Source organism: Nannobrachium achirus (assembly GCF_963921795.1).
Source record: "Nannobrachium achirus genome assembly, chromosome: 15".
Classification (NCBI taxonomy): domain Eukaryota; kingdom Metazoa; phylum Chordata; class Actinopteri; order Myctophiformes; family Myctophidae; genus Nannobrachium; species Nannobrachium achirus.
Genome location: NC_137822.1, coordinates 13234066 through 13257994, shown reverse-complemented (window position 1 = coordinate 13257994; position 23929 = coordinate 13234066). Strand labels below are relative to the sequence as shown.

Below are 23929 nucleotides of genomic sequence, written 5' to 3'. Positions count from 1 at the left end.
AAATATATGTACCTGTGTATATAAAATGTATAGCAAATAATTATATATACCTTATGGTAATTATGTTTTTTTTTTTCATAATTACTCTTACTTGCAGTTGCCTGGTCTGGATTCTAACATGGTGAAGTTTGTCGCAGTTGGCTTGACTTTGTCAATACAAACATTTCCATATGAATGTACATCAATTTTTATTGAATTTTATGTATTATGACTTTGAATTGCTCAGGGTAGTTTGACCGTTTTAGTTTGAAGTGACTAAAATGGTGATTGCAATGGAACACATCTACAACTATACTGAAGTGAAACAGCAATGTAAAGTTTTTTTTTAATCTTTATCAGAGTTTTTATCTTTATTTTTGAGATGTCTGATGTCTAACTGAAGGCTTGAATAAAAAATCCCAGGTCAAAACACAGTGGATTCTACTCTGTCTCTCCTTCATCCTGGGAAGATGAAAAAAGAGCCTCTGTCAGTCTCCTGGCTTCTTCCACTTTCCTGCCTTATAACTAGACCACGGTACAACTTTTTTTAACTTTTTTTTTTACAGCATTATGGCCGGCACCCTGTTCTTCATTTAGAGGTACTGTGTGTTCTTGTACCATTTACCAATTTGTTTCTAGGGCTTCTGAAAGTTTTTTTCCTTTGACCTCAATTATCTCAGAAAGTAAATTTCTGATGCTCCTTTTTCATCTGTACAGCTTTCGCTCTCCCTCAGGTTTCTCCACAGCAGAACACCACAGCAGGACGAAATTTATGGTGAAAGCTAAGGTTCCGACTCTATATTCTCTGAAATTTTTGTCAATTTTCGTACATCCTACCATTTTCAATTTATTCCGTCAAAAATGAATGGCCGTCTATGGTGGCAAGGGTTTTACCCTTAAAACCCTTAACATTGTGGCAGTCAAAGTGTTAAAAAAGCTACATTACAGTGCTTGAATATTGCATATATTTTTTTTTTCTTTTCTTTTTTCTTAACAAGTGTGGTCCTAAATTCCTTCTAAAACATAACAAAAGGAGGAGAGAGAGAGAGAGAGAGAGAGAGAGAGAGAGAGAGAGAGAGCGAGCGAGCAACCAACATCTCACAGCCTCTCCCATCAAGGGAGTCACTTGAGACCAAAGCATATATTTCTGTTCTAGTTTTTTGAACTTTTCAGTAAACTCCTGTTTCCCCCTTGACGGTTGCGACTGTGGATGTGCTTGACTTCTGTCACGTAGGATATACGCCACCCACCTTTGACAGGGAATGGAAGGAAATAATTGAGGAGAATATAACTCAGAGCCGTACGTCAGAACGACGTAACTGAGACAAATTGACGAGCACACGTGTAACAATAGCACATGTGACAATAAACAAGCAAAGGCTACATATTTGCTAGTCAGTCACTGTATCTCTTGCTGTGTAGCTTCGTACAGCTGCACTATGGAACTTTCCTCTTCTACCTCGGATTTGAACCCGGTTTCCTGTGCAAGTGCTGTGCATAGAGCATCTCTGCTTGCTCAGGGGATTTTTTGTACTTTATTAATTCTTTTGTATTTTGGGCCTTTCTGCCTTTATTGATAGGACAGTAGGCTGATAGGAAATGGGGAGAGAGATGGGGCGTAACATGCAGCAAAGGCCGTCGGGATCGGGACTCGAACCCGCAACACACTGTCCAGGCTACACTGAGCCACGCTGTTGTATTAACATACTCTAACATACAGGTTGGAAACAAATACATTTGATTAGTGCAGTGTCACGGCCCCTTGGCCTGGCCTGTGTTAGCGTATGGTTCTCCCTGTATGTGTGCTTCTCCCCACAGAGCCTATGGGTGTCGGCCCATTGGAGCCTGATTATGTGCATTGGGAGCACCTGGCCAGTGCTCCCTGAAGCCCTATATAACACTGGGTGCCAAGCCAGTCTTTCTCTCCCTCTCCAGACGACAGCACCTTTTGTTTGGGTTCTCACCCTTTACAACACCCCACACTACACTTACCACACATCCATGCATTGCTGACACTACTGATTACTGACTTACACACCTCATACCCTTTTGTAAATATGATTTACACTCTTATATTAATAAATTATTGTTATTATTTATACCCCTACCGTGTGTCCTCCTCAGTTTGTCATTGCCTACAGGCCAGGTCGTGACAGCAGTTATAACGGTGATGAAACACATCTTGGCCTAGTTGGGTGTTTGCAGTCACGGCATGTACTGAAAGCTTGACAAGACATACGGTTGATCCTTTGACCTTCTGCTAAGACAGAATGTTGTTCTGCCTTGTACATTTCTACTTGGGAAGTTGACTCAGGAAATTGAGATTAATTAGAATTTAACAAGAAAAGTGTACAGTAATTAATTCAATCTATCAAACAATTAACAAATAATTGAAATTGTCAACATATAGTAATCACGCTCCATCATCATCGTCATCGTCAACACTAGGGCTGTCACGATATGACATTTTACATGACGATTAATTGTCATTCAAATAATTGGCGATTAACGATTTAATTGTGTTTTTGTCGTTGATAATTACATTTCTGTTCAGCTTTTAGGCTTTGAAGTTGCATATGGCAGATATGATACAGTACATAACCTAAACACACAAATACATTACTGACATATTTGACGACTTACTACTTAAAAAATAACATTGATAGTGGAAATAGCCGATCTACAAGCTCACAACGCGTCGCGATGCGACGCGTTGTGAGCTTGTAGATCTGCTATTTCCACTATTTCTGACATTTTTCAACATTCACGATTATGACGATTATGACAAAATAATTGCGATAATGTCAAATAATCACGATTAGACGATTATGTAATAATTGTGACAGCCCTAGTCAACACTATATCATCTTTAACAGCACCACCTTCATCATAATAACACAGACCCCTGACCACTAAGTTAATTGTTTACTATATGTAATTGAGCTTATGAGCCCATTCTATCAATTAGCAGACTTTTGAGAGTAATGGTCCGACATCATGCCAAGCAACTCTTATGTCGTATCATTGATGAGAAATGGCTGCCAAGCCTGGCACATCGATGATAGCTCTGGGCCATGTTTTGATTAATACCCAATCAGGGTTGTCACCCTTCCCCATGATAAATAGCTGGGAGTTAATTATAGCGACTTGCCCTTCTTTCCTTTTTGTCTATTCATGGAAAGCAATACTGCTGTGTGTACTGTCACTCAGGGCAAATTTCATTAACTCACTTTAGTGAATAAATGGAACATAGTGCTTTGGAAAGGCACGCACAAAGCATATGGAAGCACAGCACACGCATAATACACATTTGCTTGTGATGTCCTTGCATTCTATGCCAGTGTTTCTCAACCTTTTCAGGCTGTGACCTCCCCCCCCCCCCAAATAATGTTCAACATAGATTTAACACTAAACAAGGCTCTAATTCGTTCTCCAGCTATACTACCAACATGTGGAACGCCCTTCCGCAAGCCTTAAAGGAGAGCGAATACCTAGCCTCCTTCAAAATTGGTATGAAAAGTCACCTTCAGGCGGCTGCTACTCATGACTTGTAAATAGACTAAGCCCCCATGCTACCCCCCCCCCCCCCCCATTTGTTCTGCTTTTGTAATTGATGTTATGCTTTTTCTGCTTTTGAAATTGCTGTTATCCTAGGTAAAGTACTATGTTCTATTCGTCTGTCTTTCAATGTTATATGAGATACTTAAAGTGGTTCCTGTGTAAATAAGCCATAAGGCTTTCTAGGATCTCCTTTTAGTTGACCTTGTACCAGTTATTTGTGCTATCATGAAACTGTACTTTTCTCTATTATAAACTGCTAATCAACTCTTCAATCAATCAATACATGCCCTTATCATGTTTGCCTCTTTCTTAAATTACTTGTCAATTTGGCCCATTCTTTTTAATAATCAATATCATTCATCCCTTGTAATTGTTTTTTAACCATTGAAAGCATGCCATATAAACCTGTACAGGTTCTCATTGCACTCTCACTACCAACTTTCTTTCTCAGTTTTTTCCATCGATAAAAGCTCAGGCGATCTCTATTGGAAAGTGCCTTCTACAGTATGAAGCTTTAAATGAGTAACTGCACTGCTGATTAGAGCAATTTCGCACAGAAAGCAGAAAGCATTTTAAGAATGTCTTGGTTGAGGGAAGACAAAACTAGAAGCAAGTAAGTGCGAAGTACACTAGCTCATAAAGTCATGAAGTCTTAGTTGTCTGAAGGAAAACTGAAAAGGAGAGAAAAAAAAGAGAACTGGAGAAATGAGACTGTAAGCATCAAGGCCACACACCAAATCAATATAGCTGGGTCGACTGCATGCCAACTCACCAGCCATGTTTATGGGGCAGTTTTTTTTTTTTTTATGCGTTGCTGGCTGCTGCATCCACGAGCGAGCGGTGACCCAAATTCCTGCCCCAATGTTTTGTGCTCCCGTAATATGCAGAGGGAGAGGATTCTTTAAAGTTCATTAAACCATATTAGCGTGATATATTCCGATGCAACGAGTCCATAAAGGTTTAGAAGAACAGAAATGTTATTAACGATGATGAATGTCTACAGAGTAGTATAATACATCATTGTAGAACAAAACCTTGGCTCTATAAGAACCGTATGGAATCTGGAGAAGGATGAAACAGTCACACGCACACCCAGTTTGCTTGAAACGTTCTGATCTTTGTCTAATTAGCTCATTAAGTTTAGCAATAATCCAAGTAAAAGTCGCCTTCATTCGACAAAGAATCTGGACATTAATAATGTCAGCAGGCACATCTGCATCGCTGCACTCCAGCCTGAGCCTGATGTATAAGTTGCTGTACGACGGTGTTGTGTTTGGAAAATACTGTAGCCAATCTAGTTCACTGTATAACGCATCGTAACACGTTATGAGCTTGTACATTGGCTATTTTTGGTGTGTGATTCACGCCATTCAGAGAGTCAGAATATTAGACGGGGGCGATAACCATTGCACACGATAATTGGATGGGTTGTTTATTATTGTGAAAATATGTGTGGCAACCAAGCAGTGCAGCTGCAGTGACAGCGTACACTGAGATAACAGAGCTCATGGAAGCGTGACATGATAGTGTCACCTGTGATAACGTACAGTATCTGGTGCAAGGCTGGTGTAGCATGCGGTGGGTGTGATGTTTGTTGTTAATCACTGTTATGTCCAACTGAAATTTGCAGCAAGGTATCACGTCATTATCCACTCTAATAAAATAAAACAAAATAAGATAAAATCCTGTGTCATCCATTATGTCAGTCGTCTACGACTTGTATGACATAATATTGTGCAGGGTTTCTGCTGAAGGTCTCACTAAGCTCCATTGGCTTCCATTATAATCTTAATTGGTCATTTCTTGTACCAGGTTAATCACAAAATGTGACAGAGCCTTTCAGTCTGTAGCCGCAGACTCTGGAATGCCCTTCCTCTGGACTCTGGAACACCCCGTGACCTGAGAGCGTTGGCGTCTTTTTAAGGCTGTCCTTCCTCTTATCCTCTTTCCTGGCAGACCCTCAGAATCTTTCTCCCAATGTACCCCTCCTTCCTCCCCTGCACATGTCCAAACCATCTCGCCTCTCTTGCTTCATAAAATTACAATTAACAATTTAGGCATTTAGCAGACACTCTTAATCCAGAGTGACTTACAATAAGCAGGTAATACATCAATACAATAAGCAAGATAATAAGCAAGATAATACAATCAATATCAACAACAATACAACAAATGCATAGGCATATCAATCTAGAAAACAATAACGTACAGTAGGTAGACCATGCACCTAATCAGTAAAAACCTTTTGTAAAACCTAAGAAATACTATCTAGCTTTCATGTACACTATGGTCATCGAGGGTAGGCGAGTGCTACAGTAAGTGCTATGGGTTTAGGTGGTGTCTGAAGAGGTAAGCTTCAGTCCACGGCGGAAGCTACAGAGTCTGTAGTTCTAAGTGTGACAGGGAGTTTATTCCACAGTTTGGGGGCCAGGAGGGCGAATTGTCTGGGCTGAGTGGATTTTTGACCTGGGGTTTTTAGTGAGGGTTCTGTCAGCATACCCAAACCATCTTTTTTAATGATAGTGTATTAGTGAAGAAGGACAGGAAATATTATATTATTATATAATTATATTATTATTAAGGAATATTATGATGGAGAGAGGTGTGCAGTAAAGATCGTTGGGCTACTTTAGAGTGTATAGGTGCCTTAGAGCCTATAGGCCATTATCCCCAAACCCTCCAACCTGGGCTGATCATCTAATGTACCGTAGTCATCTTGTTCCTCCTTGTCACTCATAATGAGAATTGTAGAATCCTCAACTCTGTAACCTCTAGCTCCGCTTTCTGTCTTTTCATCAGTGCCACCATTTCCAAGCAGTACAGCATGGCTGGTCTCACAACCGTCTTATATTATCGCCTGTCTTGCTGGTACCGTTCCTTCACAAATCACTCCTGACATTTTAGTAGAGCCAAGGTCAACTAAAGTATGTAAAAGGTACACGTTTTTTATCATAAAGTACAAGTATAAAGAATAATACAAAAATAATAAAAACGATAAAATATGTTTTTTTGTGTGGTGAAAAAATTAATTAACCTTTCACTGGATTAATAGTGTAAACCAGGGGTATTCAACAGGGGGTCCGGGACCCCTAGGGGTTCCTCGGAGTTACTACAGGGGGTCCTCCAAATCTTTGTTTGATAGAAACCTTTTTTAACCCTAACCCTAACCCTTTTTTATATTAACCACTTGAACCCTAACGTCCATACTCTGAGAACTTTAGCCAAAAATAGCAGATCTACAAGCTCACAACGCCTTGCACTGCGAGGAAAATTGACATGAATCCAAAATGCACAGATGATTGTGCTGTCAAACGATGAAACTATATGGAATCCAGGGGTACCTGCATCATCTCTTTCTCAGCTAAGGGGCTCCTTGGCCTGAAAACGTTGAAGACCCCTGGTGCAAACCAACCAATCATGTGAAGTATATGTAGGGTTGAAGAAAATAAAGGAGTTTAAAGGAGTAGTTCACCCCCAAAATGACTTTTTTTCTATTGATTACCCATGCCATGGAGAGTAGAATTCAATAATATTTTTTGGTTTTTGTCACATTCCTAAGACAAAAATGTGATAACAATAAATTTACCCCCATTCATTCCGGATGGTGACCCGTTTCGAAACGGGTCACCATCCGGAATCAATGGGGGTAAATTTACTCGAATAAAAATTTTGTCTTAGGAATGTGACAAAAAACAAAAAATATTATTGAACTCTACTCTCCATGGCCTGAGTAATCAATAGAAAAAAAGTCATTTTGGGGGTGAACTACTCCTTTAAATAAAAATTGCATGTGAGATTTCCCATGTACTTGTATTTGTTTTTTTTGTCTTTGTGAAAAATATGTAGCATATTGTAGTGAGTTCCATCTCTTCACTTCTACAGTATGAGATTGGTCATTACTGTCATCTGGCTTCACATGTCAACTTACTGTAAGCGGGCTGGCTGGGGACACAGTGGTGGATTCTGTGGTGTGACAATTTCAAGGTTTCCTGTTAATCCACTTTCACAGCTTCTTCAGCATAAAACTGAACATTTTAGTAAAGAGCTTCCATCTCCCTCTTACAGCACTCGTCTAACGCTGGGTGGTACCAGACGATAAACCAATAGCCGAGATGAAGGGTGTAAGCCACCGGTACAGGGGATCCAACAAATCAGACCACCTCACAATTTGCAAGCCGACAATGGACAGCTCTGGTGTGACAGGATTAATTGGGAGCTTAGTGTGTGACACTGGGGGTTCCTAAAAGACAGTGGTGATTGATACAAGATGGTGTGGCTGTTCGTCTTTCACACAGAGACAAACACACAGAGAGAGAGAGAGAGAGAGAGAGAGAGAGAGAGAGAGAGAGAGAGAGAGAGAGTGTGTGTGTGTGCGCAAGTGCAGCTCAAGTACTAAGACCCACTCAGGTGGTGAGGCTAAGTACTCATGCATCATGAGCTCAGAGTGGTATTTAAACTTAGTTCTTATGATGGTAGACTAGTTTAGTATATTGAAATGTGCATTATCCAACAAATCCCATACCGGGCTGAATTCTAACAGCAATTTGTAAATTATCCAAGTGTTAAATATTAAGCGCTTCTTTAAGCCTCATAACAACCTGTATCCCCTTAAGTCTTCCCCTGAGTATAAACAACAAGTCCAGAGATTTGTAAATATGTTTCAGATAAGGGAGATGATGCATTGTATCTGACAGCAGTTGTGAGCAAAGCTTTGCTCAATCATACTATAATTATCTTCTAGAACAAGGTCTGCATGTCAGCCTGCCTCTGGGCAAAGCTGAAAACGCTCAAGTGTACTAATAACATTTCGAAAAACTTGCCCGATTATACCCGCTCAACATTTTATCCATGTCCATGCACGCTGCATAAGACCCATGAATATATCCTGATGTTATGAAATCTAATGTGGCAAACTGTGGCCTAAGTCAAACTGTGGCCTGTGGTGCCATCATTTTCACCCCCTCCTCACTTTGATTTTGGGAGTGAATATTGCAAAAGATTCACTCCCCCAAATAATGGCAAAAAAAGAAAAAAGAAAAAAGTTTCTATCAGCAAATAGTTGTCAAAATAATAATGATTAATAGACAGTTCACCACAATAGGATAAATATTTCCGATTCATTCTGAAATATTTTCTGAATACTGCATGGAAATTAGGCTGTAAATTTCAAAGGCATTCAATAAGTCTTGAGTTGTAACTTAATGGCTACACATTAGGAACATGTGTACTGGCTTGACTGCTGGACAAAGACAAAACTGCTAGTTTTATGCAGTCCAAAAATATGAAAATCTGATTTGTCTTATAAGATAAACTTGTACTAATCCCCTGGGAAGAATTTAAGAATCATTTAGAAATAAAGCAGAGAAGGCCTACACGCAGTCTCTTGTGCAAGTAAGAGACATCACTTAGCAGCATATACAGTATCAAGTATGTAATATGTGTGTAGTCTAGGTACATACAGTACAGAGTATTCACAGTCAAATATACATTAAGTGACAGTGCCAGTGTGATGGCAATGGAGTATATTCACAGTGTGAGAATAAGTCAAATGAGCACGCACATCTTAACAAAAAACTTTCCGGGTGCTGAGCAAAAATACGTACAGAGCAATAAAGGAGGAGGGCCACACACTGTCTTAAGCTCCCCAAAGGAATAATTTATTGCCAACATTTCGACCCACAAGGGGTCTTCGTCAGGCCTGACCGTTGCCAATAAATTATTCATTTGGGGAGCTTAAGACGGTGTGCGGGCCTCCTCCAGTATATTCACAGTCACATAGTCAAAGTCATATACATACAGTATGCATACTTGATAAATGCCAATGTGACGGCCTGTGTCACCAAGACTGACATGACGACAGGTCTCAGCGCCTGTTAAGCAGTTTGTTCAGCAGCCTGATGGCCTGCCTGTGAAAGCTGTTACTTAGCATTTCCGTTTGTTTTTTTGATACAGCGTTATTGCCTGCCTAATGGCATCACAGTGTGAACAGGTTGAGGCTGGGGCGGGGAATGTCTTTGATGAGCTTCTCAGCCTACGCACCACATTTGTCGTATACGTTTCCTGAGTCACTGTTGCCTCTTATGTTACAGTACAGAGAAAGTCTGAGCTACTTCTGAAGCCAATTACTTTTTCATACTATACTTTTAAAACTCTTTAACCAGGTAGAGTATTGAGTGAAGAGACAAAGCAGGTCAAAAAAGCATTGGCAAATCAGTTGAGATGATTAATGGGGCTCACATTTTATCCTCTTTTCTCTCCCTTTATTTTTTGGGTCACATTTTCAGTCACACGATTTTGCTCCCAGTGTAGTAGGCTATTAGGTCATAAGAGTATTACTGTAGGTGTACTTGTGTAAAGAAGCACACACATTGTTTAAATACTTAGGAGCCTCAGCACTCTACTCCACATAATCCCAAAGACTTTCTCCATCTTCCCCCTTTTTATCAATAGTAACTACAGTACAAGGCTACAGCATCTCCCCCAAGCAAAGTGAGTAGTAAGAATACAGCATACATTTGTTTCAGTACAGTGCTGTACCCTTACTGCACCATGTCATGTAATCATCTTCTTCTTCACTCATATCAGCTTGATTTTTCAACTCAACTGGTTCAGAGTTGGTCTGATATCAACAGATGATGAAGTGAGGTCGTTGGGGTTTATTTAAAGGCTATGACTATGACATGATCCAGTGGCCAATTATCTGGCTTAAAGTTACAATAAAGGAACTTCACGAGTAGATTGAAGCAATATTTTATTATAGAATGAGTGTACAAGTGTAGATATAACATTTAGACTTGGCGTTCAGGCTCTGCTACCTTATTCTCCCCGCTCAGCAGCAGCACAAATAGAAACCATTATTAACCATTAAGAGCAGGGAGACATATATATACAGTATATACATATATATAAATAAACAACCCCCATGGGGAACAGAACTAATAGCAGAGCCTACTGGTGGTGCTGGGGAGGTGGTGGGAGCAAACAAGCGCATAACAACAGTCCAGGACAAAGACAGCAGGAGAAATGACAGCCTAAGGTGAGCTTAAATAGCCCAGCAATTGATCAGCTGACTGCCACGTTGGCGTGTGACGTAAGGTCTTGCGTAATGATATTGTAATAAGCATCCGTATGCGCTTACGCAGCGCAGTATGATGTTCTCAAGTATATCTGCCTGAACTCAACTCGCAGGCTACGTTATCATTTAACAGGCTAGTTCATCCCCAAATTACTTTTTTAGTATTGATTACTCACCCCATGTACACTTCATGGATTCATTTGTGTTGCAACCCTGAGCCAATCATTTGAGATGACTCTTTGTCTCTCCATAGGGAACAAAGGTGGCACGTTGTGTCTCCATAGGAAACCACTGCTGGTCATCGAATCATTGTCTTAGGAATACGGCAAAAACAAAAAGGAAATATCCATGAAGTCTGCATGGGGTGAGTAATAGAGAAAAGGTATATTTTTAAAGACAGAATCCCTTGAAGACCGAATGGTATAAATACAACATACATAATATAAATGATTTTGAATCTTCACCTCAGTAAAGAAATGCACATGATGCCACAGTGATAACCCCACAGTGTGTTGACTGTTACTATGCCTGGACTATACACAATTTCCTTTAAATGCATAATTGAGGGGAAACAACTTGATCCCATCGCCCAGTAAACATAGCTGCTGCTTCCATTTATTAACGGTGTAGGTGGTAGACTGAAAAACACAGATTTCAGCATAGTGCTCTCTGAGAATAATGCGGTTTAAAACTGAGGGAAAGGCAATGAGTAAATGCACATTATGTGAACCTTGGAGCACATGTTTCTTTCTATGTGCATTTGGCTTTCAAGGCCTCTGAATGTATTTGTTTGGTATCTGTGTGTGTGTGTGTGTGTGTGTGTGTGTGTGTGTGTGTGTGTGTGTGTGTGTGTGTGTGTGTGTGTGTGTGTGTGTGTGTGTGTGTACGCGCTCACACGCATGTGAGTGTGAGCAAGCGAGCACCGAGTGAGAGAGTTCCTGCTGAGTACAGAGACTCTTTTGAATGCCGCTGATCCTATGCTGAAAAATAATCTCCATCTCTGTTGGTCTTTAATTCACACTGCCAGAAAGCAGTAGATAAACAGGTCTTGTGTACAGTACATGTACAGTATGAATGCATGTGTATAGGTTTGTAAAACCTACAGATGTGGGTAGGTGGTTATTATGTATGCAGTATCAATGTACTAATGTATGTAATGTGTATGCATGTTTGTATTTACGCATATCTCTTGAATGTATTATTGGTATTAATATTATTAATATTATTTTAAATATGTATACTCTTTTTTTATGTGATTGTTCAAAATGGAGGAGGTTCTCTATAAGCCTCTAGGCTTCTAAACTTCTCCTGCACAATATGGTTATATGTTTTTTTCTCTATATATATTCTCTATCTATATTTTCTAATACAAAAATTGAGAGAAAGAGAGAGAGAGATCTGGCTCCCTAGAGAAAACAGACTTTGCACCCACTGCACACAAAATTAAGTGGAAACTGAGCTACACTTCCTAACCGCCTGTCCACTGTACCAAGACATCAGAGACACATACTTCCCACAGATCATAACCACCCAAGGAGAGTTTGAAAACATGACCAATGCTGAAAAACTCCCATACCTTCTGGGTGAAGTAAAACAATGTGCAAACACAGCAGCAAGATTCGTGAGCTGCTGTGATAGGAGAAGGACATCAAATGGAATCCAACCACCTTAAAAACCATTGTATATATCCCTGCTCTGCCTGCACGTAACCTTGATGCATGAAAACTGTTACACTCTTTTCACCTGTACATATTTTGTTCCGATTGTATTGTATTGTATTGTGTACACTTCTGCTTTGGCAATGTAAACGTATGTTTTCTCATGCCAATAAAGCCCTTTGAATTGAATTGAGAGACAGACAGCCAGAGACAGACAGACAGACAGACAGACAGACAGACAGACAGACAGACAGACAGACAGACAGACAGACAGACAGACAGACAGACAGACAGACAGACAGACAGAGAAAGAGAGGGGTGGAGGGAGGGAGGGTTACACCCCGCCTTTCCGAAACACCGCTATTCCGAACGTTGACTTCTAACCCAACACCGCTATTCCGAACCCTAACCCTAACCCTAACCCTACCCCTAACCCTAACCCTAACCCTAACCCTTACCCTAACCCTAACCCTAACCCTAACCCTACCCCTAACCCTAACCCTAACCCTAAACCTAACCCTAACCCTGCTTCGGAATAGCGGTGTTTCGGAATGGCGGACTGTTATGGGGAGGGAGAGAGTTTGTGTGTAGCAGAGATAGATGTGTGCTGATGAGGGGGGCTGATGTTAATTGCAGGTTCCTGGGAGCCTGTCACACAAGGAGATCTCCTGCATGCATCTAAGTTATGCCGCACCTGATTTACGATGCCTGGCGCTGCCCAACGCATTTCCCCGACGCCACAGGGTTCCTGCTGAATAACCAAATTGACAGGCCTCGTTTGTTTGGTTGCCTGCATAACAAAAGGCAGTGCCACGCGCGAACCTGCAACGCACGGGTCATAATGGCTGGGGAGAAGGCTATTGAACTGAGCTGAATGGGGTCATCTGTCAAGCCAAGACAGAAAGATAAAAGATGCCTGGTATTTGGAGACCTTTGGGAAGTCAAATGGCATAGAACAGGTGGGACAGGAGTTAATTGTGTCTGTATTCAAATGTCACTGCTTAGTGCTGCACACAGACTGGGCGGCAAGAGGTCAAAGCTAATAGTTTGTGACCCATCTGTTGAGAAATATTGGACTGCTGGCGAAAATAAATAAATGAAAAGGATTCATCTGGGGCATTAAAAGAATAATTAAAGAGATGGGTGCTTCCATTCAGATGATGCAGGGCCACCTATCAGTGGAGTCAAACATGAAGCCTGGATTTAATACCCGTAATTATACCTCTCAGTCCTGACCTAGCGAAATTATGCATAGTTACTGTCACGATTAGACAATTATTACATAATGGTCTAATTGCAATTATTTGATCGTCGTAATCGTTTCCATGTTGGAAAAGGTTCATACTGTACATTAAAAAAGCAGAAATAGCTGATCTACAGTACAAGCTTACAACAAGCTTGTAGATGTTTACTTTTTTGTATAAAATGAATAAATGGCAGTCATTTCTTTGTATATTTCAGTTATTTGACATATCTTCCCTGTGTATGTTTTTATTACGAAGCCTAAACAGATTTTTTTTTCGTTGTCCAATGTCACTATTAAATCGTTAATTTCAATTATCAGTGTGACAATTAGTGTCAACTTAAATTTGTAATTGTGACAGCCCTACTACTGTACATGGAACCTTAGTCGATAGTTTCAGAGGCTCCTTCTCAGGCCAAAAATGTACATTCATAAAATCAACACACCAATGTAAGGCAAATCAACATCCATAGTTCACACATTTAAGCAGGCAATAATGCTAGATAATAATAAACACACTTAAAAAAACAACAAAAGATTGTTGGCCTCATAAGCTCATGCTTCCTTCGATGCATGAGGAGTGAGCAAGCCGCTTCTTATCACCTGACAGGGGGAAGTTTCCCCAGTAGGACATAGCGCGTGGAAGGAACACCTTCTTCCAACCAGTTCCTTTCCCCTCTATCAGGCACCCCGACTGACCAGGGGGAGGCAGTAATGAGACCAGGTTTACTGCATGTTTTTTTGTGAGGGAACATGCAAACTCCACACAGTGAGGTCCTTTTTGGATTTGGGTCTTTAAGAGCAGGATATGGAATAACCATTTTTTTTATAATGCGTCGTGTTGTGTAGTGTCAACATTAACACGAGCATATAGGCTACTCCTTTGAGGATTCCTAAACTGAATTAGATCTGTGCCGTTCAACTAGACATTCATCTCAAGAGAAGTAAGAGCTATTATATTCAGAAAATCAATTACACACACACAATGACAATATAAAGCCTTTGATGCATGTGACTTAGAACCTGTGTCCTCAGCTCTCTCTTTATTCGGCCCCGGTGCTATGGGTGTTCCCCTCATTGTGTGGTGACAATACATTACAGCTGGTGATTAGCACAGGGGACAGGTTTGTGAGAGTTCCTGATACCACCTCTTCACCCCGCCGCCTTGCTTCTCTTTTTTTCCTTTCATTCCCTCATTCCCGTCTTTCTACACGGGTACAAAAAAATAATTAACCCCTGACATGTCACCTTGTTGCATGCTTGAATGTGTTTTTCTTTTCTTTTTTTCTTTTTTTTTCCAGATCAGTGAGGCCGGCCCAAGAGACGTACATGTCTTTGACGGAGGTATTACAGGCAGCATTGGCTGGCCGGTTGGCCTAACAATGGACTAGGCCAGTGGTTCCCAAACTTTTTAGTTCAAGACCCAAAAGAGAAATTAGATCAGGACCCAAACTAGTGAAAACAGCAGATCTACAAGCTTAAGCTTTTGTTATTTATGGAATTTCTTAGATTTTTCTTTTATTTCTTAAATCACTGAAAAAAGAATATTGAATGTATGCCCCACGCACGCACGCACACACGCACACACGCACACACACACACACACACGATATTCGATAACGTTGTTGAATACCTTGCTATTGATATTACTCGCGATATTAGTAAAAAACAATTGCATTACTATATATAGTTGTTAATGTTTTTCTACTTTAGATCCACTGCCTGCCTAACCCAGTTAACGAATTATAGCATATCCATGCATGCACACTGCACAGTACACATCTGAGAAAGAAATAAAATGCCTTATTGAAATAACCACACCTGGTTAGTGGTTATACGGTAGATGGACTGCTTTTTTGCATGCGTTACATGCATGCATAGTGTGTCTGTTCATTAATTTGACACATACACCAATACCCCATTTCAAGCAGTCTTCGTCGGTATGTATACCTCGCATGTTGATGAAGGAACACCTTTTTGATATATTGCCCAGGCTTAGCATGCAATGCATGCATATGTACTGTATTTACAGTGTGTGCGTGCAGCCGTTAGCCTAGTTCCAGACCCTGAATCGCTAGCCACACCCCTTTAAATGTTTTGTTTTGGCGATTCAGGGGTCTAGAAGTGCTCTCATTGAAGAGGCCTGCCTCGGTTGAAAATCCGATCGGCGAATCAGCGTCGTGAATCAGCGTCTTGTGATCAGCGTGGGTGGGGGTTTCCCAGAACTCATGTGTGTTTCCAAGTACACCAGCGCCGCCGCCGTACCGTACCGCGCATCACGTCGCTGTAAAATGCGGTAAATTGCGGTAAAATGCGATCGTATCGATCTCGCTATGAAACACCAGTAGCAGGCAGGTTATGTTGTGTTTGATTACTAGTTCGTAGTGCTCCTATTCTGACTGTTCCTTTGGTTAGCAAGTAGCACTAGCATGCAACAGGCTAGCCACTAGCCAGCCACACATAACAACCATGATAACAACACTATGTCATGTGTTGGTCGGTGAACCAACCGCTGAAGACTGCCTCTTTTTGGCAACGCCCATCCCTGCAATCGCCCTGGGGGGAAGCACTTTCAGACTGAATAATGAAGTGAAACGAAATGTCAATTCAGGCTGAGTGTCAGGCTATGCAGCCGTGTGAATGCAAGAGCATTTGATAGAACAAGGAAAGAGAAAGACAGTGACATAGGTAGGTACTACAGTAGACAGACAGACAGACAGACATACAGACAGACTGATACATACAGCCATACAAAGATTACATTTAAACAGAGGATTTTGATGGGGGTCCCAGAGATCCTTTTCATCAAATGGTGGTCCGTGGCCTAATGCATATTGGGTCCTTGAAAGAAAACATGTTTTTTGTCTCCCCTTCTGCTTTTTAATTTTTGTTTGTAGAATACTTAGGTGTCAAAAAGGAAACATCCCAACAATATTGAAACGTTGCCATGCATAATTGAACATGACACATATAACAGGAGTTGCCAACAAAGAGCAGCCCTTTCAACACCACACAAACACCAAATCAATGGTCTCTTTCATCTGAATGAGTGGGCAGTGGCAGATACAGAATGTGTCTCAAAAAATCTGGACAGGCCTGCATGTTTTAACCCATTTAGAACGGGTACACATTTTGTGTATCATTATTTTATGCTTTAACTATTAAAAATAGCAGATATACAAGCTCACAGCGCGGCACCGAGTGCCGCGCTGCGAGCTTGTAGATCGTCTATTCTTGAAAAATCGTGAAAATTAGAATTTTGACCCGATTCTATAAGTGTCTTTTGAATCCTTCTCAGGTTTTTTGAAAAACCTATGTTTCTATTTCAGCAATCTGGCTAGCCATCGTCAAAGAAAAGGTCCTTTTCACTTAACTGGAGCTCAGTTAGTCTGTTCTTGAGAGACTATTATGTCAGTGGTTCTCAACCTTTTCATGTGAAGGACCCCCAAACTGATATTTATTTGGCCACAGACCCGCATCTCAAAATATTTAGTTCCAGGGACCACCCAGAAGCAAAATTTGAATTACAAACATTCGCTTTAAAAATACATATATTCAAAGATTTGCACACATTTTCACGACTTTTTCAAAAATAGCAGATCTACAAGCTCGCAGCGCGGCACTCGGTGCCGCGCTGTGAGCTTGTATATCTGCTATTTTTCACTGGTTAAAGCATTCAATAATTCTAGGCCTAAATGTTTTAAGCTTAGATATTATAATGGCCAGCAGTCGGTGTATGATGTCAAAATGACATTTATTTTTATATTTCTTTCATTGTGTATTTTGGCAGCTTTCCACAAGTGGCTGCACCTGTCACATGGTAGCTGGAACGCGACGCTAGCCGAGGGGGATTCAAGCCTCAGGGGACGTTTTCATGGATCTTATGGTGGGGCAAGTTGTCAATCTGGGTGGACCTGGGCTCATCCAAGCCCTCCCATAGATCAGTGGTTCCGATATTTATCTGTGGAACCGAGTCGAATAAAATGTATACTGCCTTCAATTCCAAGTGCTTGTCAGGGGGAGGGGGTCCCCAGTTCAAATACAATTATTTTGAGGGGGGTCATTACCTCAAAAGTTTAGGAACACTTGCCCTAGATCCACCCCTCGACTTGAGAGACAGATGTGACAGCAATTGAAGCCAGAAGACAAGAATGGTAATGGACCACAGATACAAACAAAACAGTGTCAAACAAGGACAATCTAGATTGGGCCAAAGCCACACTATGCCTGTGCATTTTGAAATGATCTGCCTGAGGAGATCAGGCTAGCAAAGTGTTCTTTTCTAAATACCTTCTTAAAATACACTTTTTATAGACTTACATGTACTACCTTATTACAGTCTGTTTTGTGTTCTTATCTGTTGGTTCTCTTTTGTTGTTTCTCTCACTATTAGTATCCCTTTATAATGTTTCTTGTAAAAAACATATCTTCATGCTGTGTGAAGTGCTCTGTTATAAAAGTGCTATAACATTATATAAATATTATATTATATAGATTATACATGAGATAAAGTGTTCATTATTAATATAGGTATGCATAGTTTATCTGTGTATATATTAGTATATTAAGTTGCATTGGCCTTGTGTTGTTAATAGACAATTATAAAGGTTGTGAACAGAGTGAGACTGTGTATATAAAAAGTTGTTAGTTTTGCCGTCATGTGCAGATCAATAATGGAATGCTTTTGGAGAGGATGGGATTCATTGAGAGATTGTGCTCATGTTAGATCTAATCTAATCACACGTGTGTCACACAATGAAGAGTTATCGTTATTACTAGAACAGATTAATGGATTGACTCAAACAAGCCAACTGGTTGATGACACAGCCTAAGCACTCGATGTACTGTTGGGAATAATAGGGGCCAAAGCCAAGCATGGACATCTAGGTTGTGCCATCTGGGGACTTGGCACAATCGACGTTCATGGATGGACAAGCAGAAAGGAGCAATCTCACTCGCACAGTATCTCTTATATTTCACATATTATTTAATGCTGTAGAATCTGATCAGATGATGTCCAATTTCCGGCAATTTACATGCTTTCTATTTAGCGTCACACAGATATCCTCCTTTTTTTTCTAAAGACAACTACTGAATCTGATCAAATCTTTAACAACTAAACTACTCTCACTTTGGCACACGATTAGAGATCTCCACCTACTGTTATGCGTGGGAAATTCTAAATATAAGGTAGTTGAAAGAACAACAGTGAGAATGGCCGCCAACAAACCTACGAGCAATGCTTAAAAAACATAATTGTTCAACCACCCTATCAGGGGTGAGATGCCATGGGCTTGCGTGGGCTCGGCGAGCCCACACTTATTTTGCTGCGCGCACACGCGCCTCATATGCACACACTAATTAACAATAAAAACAGTGTGCGCGCATGACGTCATGAATTTAGAGGACCCACACTTCTAAAATCCATATCACACCACTGACCGTATTCCTCCTATTTTTTTCCTGTACACCAAATCTCATCGCAGAAAATAGCTGCCATGCAAACTCACAAATCACGTCGCAACATATTGGCTACTTTCACTGAATGTTTGACGCAGAAAAGGGACGCAAGGGTGTAAGTGGTTGAGGACCGACTTGTGTTGTCAACAATGAAACCAACCTCTCTTATCCAAAGTATGCTTCAGCCCATCGTCCTTGCACAGGGTATCCGTGTGCACACCGTGGAAATGGGGTCCCTGCCCATGGACGAAGCCGCTTCCAAAGTCGTCCTTGGCCTTGCCATCGCCCAGCTGGTTGTGGAGCTGGTTCGGCGTGGAGTTCTGCGTGTGTCCCATCGAATCGTCCTCGTCGCAGTCATAGTCGTCCAGGATGGGGGTCTCGCGGATCGGCATGCCGATGACCGAGCCGCCGTGCTGGTGAGTGCCCCGGGACCCCCGGAAGCTGTCACGACCCTGGGGTCCCAGCAGGACCGAGGGGATGTAGTGGATCTCGTGGGTGGCCTCGGTGCTGGCGCTCTTCTGGGGGACGCGCCGGCGCTTGCACCAGCGGTGCCGGGTGTACAGCACCAGGGTGAAGAGGAGGATTAGCAGCAGCAGAGCGATAAGGCCACCCTGGATGGGAGGAGAGAAGAGAAAAGGGGGGGGAAATAAGGTGTGAGAGAAAGACACGTCGCTACACCTTTGGTATTTACACCTCAAAGGTTAACGGAGCTAATAGACTAGAGGACAAAAGCCGTCTGGCAAGAAACACACATACAGAAGTTATTTTTGAAAAGAGAGGAAATGGAATGACAGTGCCCCGGCGGCAATGATGACAAAATGTCAAGATTTACAGAGGGAAGGACACGTGCACACACAATGTGCACTTGTCTCTCTCTCTCTCTCTCTCTCTCTCTCTCTCTCTCTCTCTCTCTCTCTCTCTCTCTCTCTCTCTCTCTCTCTCTCTCTCTCTCTCTCTCTCTCTCTCTCTCTCTCTCTCTCTCTCTCTCTCTCTCTCTCTCTCTCTCTCACACAGACCTGAATGCATTCACATTTTGACCACATAGACTACATGAAAAAGAGGATTTGCATTTATGTTTTTCTCTCCACATGAATAACATGCAGTACACAAAATTGGATGACTCCTGTCTGGACAAATTCAGAGAGGGTCATTCATTAAAATGAATAAGTATACCCAGCATGTATTGCATGATGAGTGGAGCAAAACGATGCCCTATCTCAGTTACTAATGCCCATAGATTGGGCCATAGCCACACTATGCCTGTGCATTTTGAAATGATCTGCCTGAGGAGATCAGGCTAGCAAAGTGTTATTTTCTAAATACCTTCTTAAAATACACTTTTTATAGACTTACATGTACTACCTTATTACAGTCTGTTTTGTGTTCTTATCTTTTGGTTCTCTTTTGTTGTTTCTCTCACTATTAGTATCCCTTTATAATGTTTCTTGTAAAAAATATATCTTCATGCTGTGTGAAGTGCTCTGTTATAAAAGTGGTATAACATTATATTAAATAAATATTATATTATATAGATTATACATGATATAAAGTGTTCATTGTTAATGCCCATATCGTTAATGCCCATATTTTTACCCTAAATTTAACCAACACAAAACCCCACCTAAACGTGACCATGTCTAAACTAACGCTCAGTTGTCTGTAGCCGTTTTTTGAAATGCATCATGAGCTTTGGCCTGCAAACAGATCCATTCTACCACCCAAGAAGCTTTGCAGTGGTGTCCCTTCCCACAGCCGCAGGCTTTCACACGTTAATGCGACAGGGTTGTCTGTCTTTCTTCTCCCATCTCTCACAAGTCCTGGCTTTGCTCCAATAAATTTACCAAGACGCATCACACCGCCGCATGGTCTGTTCCATTCGACAACATCACAGGCACTTCAAAGACCCCTGGACACACGGGCTGTGACTGGATTATACACTTAAATCCATGTGCAAAAACATGGAATGAGAGGGAAGATGTGTAATATTGTGTTGATTTTCCACGGGTGACTCAAACGGCGGCCATTTTGGGGAACCCCGATGTGACCCCGAGTATGATGTAAAAACAAAATGGCGTGTGAATACACTAAATAGGGCCAATGAGAGAGTGAGAGACAGACAGACAGAGAGAGAGAGATTTCTTTACATTTTTAACACATCATTATTATATTGATGTGTCATTGTCAAAGACAATACAATTAATATGTCTGTATATTTCAATACATCAATAAAACCAAACACCTACCTAAAAATATTTATTAGAAATTGATGTATAATTTATTCATGTATTATTTGTATGAGAGAGAGAGAGAGAGAGAGAGAGAGAGAGAGAGAGCACGTGCGTGTGTGTGCATGTGCGTGTGCGTGTGTGTGTGTGTGTGTGTGTGTGTGTGTGTGTGTGTGTGTGTGCGCGCGCGCGCGCGTGCGTGCGCGCGCGCGTGCGTGTCAACCTGTAGATCTATTGGCAACATCAGACAGAAATTGCACTGTCACCAGTTTTTAAGATACTATACAAGAATCTGCTCTCACACAAGCGTGCACGCACACACACACACCTGCAGCACACTGTACACACTGATAAGTATGCAGAGGAACACATACGTACACACAAATGCACACAGTCACAGTCACATGCACACACACACAAACACGCGCACACGCACACACAGTCACACGCACACACAATCACTCACTCATACGCACACAAACTAACTCACTCTTGGCAGTATGATAAATAAAAGCCACAGGGGGTCATTCATCACAACATTTAAAATTCCATCTTCATGAGGAAAAACAAACCCCTTTCAAATTATAACTCATGCACTGCTGGGTGTCCATAAATCACCCTGCACTGAGACGCCAGGCAGCCCAGGAGGACTAGTAGTACGGTCAAAACTTGTTCATTAATCTATTTAGGCCTAGAATTATTTTATGCTTTAACTATTGAAAAATAGCAGATATACAAGCTCACAGCGCGGCACCGAGTGCCGCGCTGCGAGCTTGTAGATCTGCTATTTTTGAAAAATCGTGAAAATGTGTGCACATTTTGTCAATATATATATTTCAAAGCAAACTTTTTGTAACTCAAATCTCTGCTTCTGGGGGGTCCCTGGAACAGCATATTTTGAGATGGGGGTCTGTGGCCAAATACATTTAATTTTGGGGGTCCTTGACGTGAAAAATCTGAGAACCACTGCTTTAGAGGAAGGATTTAGACGTTGGGTCAAAGATATTCAAAGACATTTTCACGATTTAAAAAGAAAATAGCAGATCTACAAGCGCTTGTATATCTGCTATTTTTCAATGGTTAAAGCACAAAATAATGGTTAAAGTGGTTAAAATCTAATGGCGTGTTCCAGGTATTTGAGGGTTAATCTATTCCACGGCAGCTTTGGAGGACCACTCCCAACGCCATACCACCGCATCTAGGTTTATTTATGCTCAACGTTAAATATGTATATGAATACAGACAGACAGAGGTGGCCACCATACCGGCACTCTGCCTTCATTTTGCCTGTATGTGTGCGTGTGGTCTCACAAAGCTCACAGATACGGAGTACCAGTGTTGCCGGATTATGTGAGAGAAAAGAACCCACCAGGTCAAGGAAAATATAACAAGCCCAAAAGAAGCGACTAGAACACACTTTAAACCTATACTGTAATTACTGTACTTCGGCAATTTGAAAACCGCTGATCCACAAGGTCACAACGCGTTGTGAGATTGTAGATCGGCTATTGTTCCAAACACCTTGAAATAAAACATGGAATATTTGAAAGATTGTTGAAACATTCTAACAACAAACATTCAAACATCTGTTACACGGCTCCCTGGCGTATTTATATTTTCAGATGGGGGTTTCAGTATAAGGACAAATATGTATACATTTTTAATTGAAAATGTTTGAGAACCACAGAACACCCATTTTGGACGGGAACCCCATTTTGTAACTATACCTTTCAAGACATGCTGCTATGTAGGCCACACTTTTGTAGGATGAAGTAGGGCTTTAATTTACGGGACAAAATAATAATAATTTGAAACTTAGAGATACAAGATTTCTGCCTGACAGTGACGATATGGCAACATACATTTTTCAGAAAACTTACGTCAGGATTTAGAAGGCGTTTTAGAATCGACCTCAGTCCTAAATGGGTTAAACAACATTATGAAACAAGCCCAAATAAGCAACTATACACTTAGAAACCCACACCTACCAATATTTACAAGCCCAACGTCGCTTATAATAAGCGGACAGGGCAACACTAACACTGCTCAGAGATATGAAGGAAATGGAGCAGTATACTGACATATATCATGGAGGCTGTGTCACCCCCATGATCGCCTGAACTACTTCTAGTTCAAGCGAGACACACCCCCATTGGTGACAATTTGCCCAAAATAGGGACACCAGGGTTAATGTGGTTAATGGCCTCACAGGCCATTAGCCACACAACAGCTCTGTCCACTGCCTCTGCTTTCTTAGCACATTATTACGACCTCATTGACTGTATGTTGCCACGCGTGTTGTCCCAAAATGTTTTTGATCTGCCCTCTGGTGCTCTAGTTTCCCAAACAGTGGGTCGGGACCCCTTTGTGGGTGGCGGACACATTTTTATGGTTTATGTTTTTTTAAGAAAAAAAAAATCTATAATTATTGATGAAGAAATTAAATAAAAATCTAAGAAATTAAATAAATTAGATAAGAAATGTTTAAGAAGTAGTGAAAATAGCAGATCTACTGTACAAGCTCACAACGCGGCATGAAGCAACGCATTGTGAGCTTGTAGATCTGTTGTTTTCACTAGTTTGGGTCGCCGGCAAACGTCTAATTTCTCTTTTGGGTCACAAGCTAAAATGTTTGGGAAGCCACTGGGTTCTAGTGGATGTATTGCTCTACTTCCATGCCAACGTATAGGAAGCATGGATGTACGGTATGTGAGCAACAGCCGACACA

The 23929-nt window shown here is 41.2% G+C and overlaps 1 protein-coding gene across 1 annotated transcript in view; it reads right to left on the bottom strand.

Moving 5' to 3' along the window:
• The window catches only part of astn2 (astrotactin 2), a gene marked incomplete at its 5' end in the record, with an annotated part of 725257 nt that overhangs the window by 548798 nt on the left and 152530 nt on the right, over positions 1 to 23929 (bottom strand). The window contains 1 exon segment of the mRNA XM_080743421.1: positions 19137 to 19587. Coding sequence (XP_080599547.1) covers positions 19137 to 19587 — 451 coding nt within the window.